Source organism: Hippocampus comes, unplaced genomic scaffold, assembly GCF_001891065.2.
Source record: "Hippocampus comes isolate QL1 unplaced genomic scaffold, H_comes_QL1_v1.1 scaffold3, whole genome shotgun sequence".
In the NCBI taxonomy this organism is placed as follows: Eukaryota; Metazoa; Chordata; class Actinopteri; order Syngnathiformes; family Syngnathidae; genus Hippocampus; species Hippocampus comes.
This window is the reverse complement of record NW_017805133.1, coordinates 33,238-38,973: the sequence shown is the minus strand read 5'-3', so window position 1 is coordinate 38,973 and position 5,736 is coordinate 33,238. Positions and strand designations below refer to the sequence as shown.

The window sequence follows — 5,736 nt, the reverse complement described above, 5'->3', positions numbered from 1 at the left end:
CCGCTTCGAGACACGTGCCCACACTCGAAAATTAAATTAAAAAATTGGTGGGGGGGGGGCTACTCATCTTAAATGGTGCGCTGCCTTTTGAAGGCACTCCTCGCTCGCTATGCCCTGTTTCAGTCAAATCTCCTCACTGCTGTCATGTTTAATGTCGAGAGTGGATGGCAACTCCTCACTCTAATGACTTCACATAACAAAAGACCGGGGGCCCACGGTGGGGGGTGAGGGGGGCTTGGCGAGGGGGCGGGCGGTCGGCTTCTGGGTTTCGAGATTTAACCCTAGTTTCATCTCATGCTCATACGCCACATGGATAAAAGTCTCGCGAGACACCGACGTGTCCTCTTTTCCCATTGGCATGAATGCAAGTCAGTCATTCTGGACTCCAAAAATACTCACAAATTTTTTTTCACGTGGAAAGCAGCTCTGCGCAGTAAAACATACCCGGGTTCATGTCATAACATTGCATCATTAAATTCGATGAAAACAGCGGAACAGTTTGCGCAGCACAATTTCATTCTTCACGAAGGTTGCGCTCCTTGTGAGGGGGCAGCTTGTCCACCAGGGGGCAGTGTGATATGACTAAACAGCAGTACGATTCGACTATTTTCACAGAGGATAAAGAATATATGCCTGTGAGTATCGTTTTATCTGTGCCGTACTCTCGACAATCGTTTGCAGCATCCTGAATATTCCATTCCGAAAAATGTGTAAATCTCTTCTACTCATTCACTCCCAAAGACGTTTTTAAACGTCTTTTCGGACTTGGTCCAGAATTGGCTGGTACTGAATGAGTTATATCGTTGCACTATTAAAAAAAATACGATTTGTTGATGGTATGTGCAGCTCTATGTTTGAAAATGGGAGTCCCATTGGAACATTCTCTTATACGAAATACAGTCTGATGCTCGGAGTAGTTTTGGCCTCAAAGCAGTGAAATAATTGAGCTGTCTTTTTTGAAGTCTCTCCCAAGCTTGCGCTGCCGCCGCCGCCCTTTTTCACGGGCTCATCGCTACTCCCAATTTCTATCGCACTTTGTCTCCCACTTCCTCCTCTGTGTCTGTTTCATCCGAAACCAGCACAAATTTTTGCCAGGCATGCACCGCTTATCATTTTTGGGGGGGGGTCGGCCATGCTTAAGGAGAGACTCAGAATGTGTGCGGACGATGATCGTCCTTCCTTTCCGCAAATGACGTGATGGGTTAACAATCACTTGCACACAATGGACAAAATTCTGCGCACTCCATCCTGTCAACTTTTCGAATATTTAACACTTTGTTTTTTTTTTTGTTGTCTTTTTTTTTCAGAGGAAATCAAAGAGGAGTCGGAAAAATTAAGGTGAGTGTCTCGCACGCAAGCGGCAGTTCATTAAACAAGTATGAAGGCACGCTGCAGAGTTCAACTCAAGGCTACTGGAACACAGAGTGTGAACGTGCGTGCGTTCTGGAGGTGTGTGCGCTTTGTTGTTCCTCGCATCGCAGGCCTTGTTCCCTTTGCGTCGGTGTGTGTTGCTGAGTAACGCGGCTCGTGGAATGGGCGCCTTAAGAGACGTGAACGGCCTTCCATCTTCACTTCTTGTTTGGGCCCCCTTTTCTCTTCATACGAAGAGTTCCTCAGCAAGCCTCGACCGTGATTTACGTTTTCCGCAGGCGCACAAATGCTTTCTCGAGAGCCCGCAGTTCTGTTAAAATGGCCGCCATATTCGCAGCGCAACCCAAGATTAAAAAAATTCAGACCAGCGGGCCTACTGGGATATGATATAAAAAATTTGGAGCAAATTGAAGTGACGATCAGCAAGGTGATTATTTTTTTTCTTCTTCTCTGTGAATTCAATAAAAGAGCAAGCAAACTTTTTTTCAATTTGTTGGTCTAAAATGTGTTCAATTTTAGGGAGCTTTAGAAGGAGCCCCACGGATTAGCAACTGTCTTTAAAACGATCAAGGGTCTCATTCCCTCTCGGTTTCAAAATCAGAATTTTGTTGTGAATGAACTTACTAACGCATTCACTCCCAAAGACGTTTTTAAACGTCTTTTCAGACTTGGTCTAGAATTGGCTGGTACTGAATGAGTGAAAATGAGGCATTGATGACAAGTTTTTAAAATGTGTCTGCACTCATCAGGGGGTGGCGGCGGGCGCTGGAATGGCTGCGCACGTTGTGCGCGTCAAAGAAAAGGGGAGCAAAAAAAACCCACTTGTGGTGTCACTCGACTTCAGGGTTTAGCGGCTTATCTGCGGCTCGGAGATGCTTTGTCAGCATGCGCGGTGATTACTGACCCCGCCTCCTCCTGTGTTGGATTAAGTGCACGGTTTGAAGCACTCAGCTAAAAGAGCCCAAGTTCAGTGTTGTTAGCTTTTAGCATGTTCACGGGCATCCGTCCAGGAATGGAAGAAGTAAACAACGTGCCGTGTTCTACTGACTTAGTAGCAGCGAGTCACAACTTTCGTGTTTTCAACTAGGATAGCGGTCAAATATAAAATGAAAGGCATTAAAAAAAAAAAAAGTTCCTCATCATTCAGTGTTTATCTTTGTCTTTTGCTCCCCCCGCGTTAGCCCGCCCAGCGGAGATGGAAAATCGAGTTCAAGCACATTACCGCCAATCAAATCAAAGACCAACTTCATCGAAGCCGACAAGTACTTCTTGCCGTTCGAGCTGGCATGTCAGTCCAAATGTCCCCGCATCGTCATCACCTCACTCGACTGTTTACAGGTCAGCGCTTTTGACAAGACTGAAATTCGGAAGGGGCTTTTATCGTAGCGCTCCCCGGTCATCATTTTTGTCCCATTTGCGCCGATAGAAGCTGATAGCGTACGGCCACCTGACGGGCAGCGCGCCAGACAGCACGGCCCCGGGCAAGAAGCTCATCGACCGCATTATCGAAACCATCTGCGCCTGCTTCCAGGGCCCGCAGACGGACGAGGGAGTGCAGCTGCAGATCATCAAGGTTCCAATATTTTTCGATCGCAAAAAGAAAGAAAGAAAGAAAGAACCATCAAATCTGCTTGTTGAGGCCCCGCTCATTGTCCAACATTTTAGGCCCTGCTGACGGCCGTGACGTCGCAGCACATCGAGATCCACGAGGGCACGGTGCTGCAGGCGGTGCGCACCTGCTACAACATCTACCTGGCCAGCAAGAACCTCATCAACCAGACCACCGCCAAGGCCACGCTGACGCAGATGCTCAACGTCATCTTTGCCCGCATGGAGAACCAAGCAGTAGGTCCCGATGCCGCCGCCGCCCCGCCCCCCCGTCGCCAACCCGTCAACGCGCGCACAAACACAACTTCCTGGTTTCATCCACTGTCGGACATTTTCGGTGTTGCCTTGCTCTAATGTCATCTATTTCTTTTTGAATGACACTCCCCCCCCCTCCTCCTCCTCCTCCTCCTCCACCTCCCTCGCTCCCTCCCCGTGGGACACATAGCTTACAAATCACAAGCTATCTTGGTCTCTGGCCTCCAGAAAGCGTGATCGCCAGGTAAAAACAAAGCTTGCAGGACTGCTGTGACCTTTTTTTTTTCCCCTCCCCCCTCTCCACTTGCCTGACCCACACAAAATCTCCAAAACTCTGTGCACCTCTCTTGTGTTGCCTCCTCCCTCCTCCTCCTCCTCCTCTGTCCATCCTGTTCGCCGTGTTCTTGCCGCACCACGTTTGCTCGTCAAGTCACTCCATCGTTTGTGCCAATTTGAAGGTTATACTTGTCAGGTTTCAATTCCAAATACTAGTTTAACCCTTTCACGCACCCTGTAACCTGATAACATGATCAGCCGTCCACTGTCGTAACCGCTGCCCCCGAAAGGGTTAACTGAAAATATTTATCCAATCAAAATGTTACACAACTAAACACATAGTCGTACAATATACCGTATTGGTCCGAATATAAGACGGTGGTTTTTTGCATTGAAATAAGACTGAAAAAGTGGGGGGGTCGTCTTATATTCGGGGTCTAGACATTATACCCATTCACGACGCTAGATGGCGCCAGATATCATTGAAGCGAATGCTGAACTTGACTTCCCAAAGTGAACCCCTGCCACGAAGAATAAAAATAAAAATAGCGGTAGCACGAAGAAGAAAAATAAAAAATCGCGGTAACAAGGAAAAGAGAAGAAAATATTAGAAGAGATAACAGAAAATGGAGAAACGTAGTGACAATCTGGAGAAAGGTGGGTCGATGATCGGCCAGGTTAACCGGCAGCTGAGGAGAAGTTATGATGTCATTTACATTTCAAAAACCAGAAGCCATTCATTTACGAATGTGATTGCACTTTAAATTTGAATGAGGCAAAATAATATGCTCTTTCTCTCAAATATATTGTTATAATCATTTGTTTCAGATGTACTGTAATTATTTTCTGTATAAAAATTAATTTGCTGTTCAAAAAGTCTTTTTTCAAACTTGAGTCTTGAAAAAGAGGGGGTCGTCTTATAATCAGGGCCGTCTTATATTCGGGCCGATACGGTATATGAAAATAGATCAAGATGACGTCACAACTGCTGAGTAAGCTGCAGTAGTATCATAATTACTTTACATAATTATTTGGCTCAAACAACCAAATGTGATCGTGAGATTGGGGCTGTACTTTGTTAGAAAGACACTGACACTTTATGCACACACACTTAACACAGAACACCGGGTTGCCTTGAACACACACTCGGGGCCCGGGTGGCATTTAAATAATGAGCTTAGTTTGTTCACGCTGCCTCGAAGGTGTCGAGCCCGGACGCTCGGCGCTAATAGCGTCAGTCAAGACGTGAACTTGATTTGGCGGCTGACTTTTTTGCAAAGGCGTGAAGACAAACGAGACGTGAACGACTGCGTTAAGTGAATTATGAGGAAAGGCCATCAATCGCCATTGTTTTGTGTGCCTGTGACCCACGTCGCCTTCACCTGTTGTGCTACCCCCCCCCCCCCCTCCCATTTTTCTCATAAATTCTGACTCTCTCCGTGCACTTGAACGCATCATGGGCTGCTAATGGAGCTTGGCTAAAGGAATGTCCACCGCTTGCTCGCTCGGGTTTGTTTTTGTGTTTGCCAGCAAGTAGTGCTGTCTTGTTTCGACGCACACACAAGCACACTCCTCCCCGGCAAAGCAACGTCAGTTCGATCTTGAGACGCACTGAACCCCCCCGATGGGGAGGCGGGGGTGCTATTATGACTATTCTCTGAATACACTTTTTTCTTAAAATCGCAACTACATTCCTGTAACGTTCGACATTCTTCTCATCACGGGCAACAAAATCTCGTCGTGTAAAATGAGTTCGCATCACGACTGCGTTCTCATTTGACCTTTTTTTCTTAATATTAAAACTTTGTGCGACTTTCTTCTTTCAAGTCGGCCATTTTTTTTTTCCAAAGCCCTGCTGCTGGTTTGTACAAAGGAACACACCCAACATTGCCGCTTTCAATTAGGATGTCTGGCTTTGACATGGAGCACGCGTTCAGGAGCCTTAGTGAAGGCAAACATTGTTAGTCGAATATTTTCTTAATCTCCCTTTCCCCCCCGCCCCCCTGTGTGCATGTGTGTGCGCTTTAATTTGTTTTAATGCACGTATGTGAACCCTCACCTCCACCCACCCCACCCGCATCCTGTTGTTTAGTTGCAGGAGGCAAAGCAGCTGGAACGGGAGCGGCACCGTCACCACACAGAACCAGACTCCCCTCAAATCCACACGCCGCCCAAAGCTCCCACACGGGAGGCCAACGGGCCGATCGCCACCCCGACCACGCCGAG

General features: G+C 47.2%; 1 protein-coding gene across 2 annotated transcripts in view; it reads left to right on the top strand.

Moving 5' to 3' along the window:
- Nucleotides 1–5,736, top strand: part of arfgef1 (ADP-ribosylation factor guanine nucleotide-exchange factor 1 (brefeldin A-inhibited)) — a 33,426-nt gene that overhangs the window by 9,988 nt on the left and 17,702 nt on the right. Inside the window, exons 2-7 of one of the 2 annotated variants that reach the window (XM_019866284.1) lie at nucleotides 1,308–1,338; nucleotides 2,553–2,709; nucleotides 2,798–2,944; nucleotides 3,037–3,216; nucleotides 3,425–3,478; nucleotides 5,603–5,727. In XM_019866284.1, the coding sequence (XP_019721843.1) occupies nucleotides 1,308–1,338; nucleotides 2,553–2,709; nucleotides 2,798–2,944; nucleotides 3,037–3,216; nucleotides 3,425–3,478; nucleotides 5,603–5,727 (694 nt within the window). The remainder of the gene's footprint in view (nucleotides 1–1,307; nucleotides 1,339–2,552; nucleotides 2,710–2,797; nucleotides 2,945–3,036; nucleotides 3,217–3,424; nucleotides 3,479–5,602; nucleotides 5,728–5,736) is intronic. The other variant, XM_019866285.1, reaches the window with a different exon arrangement.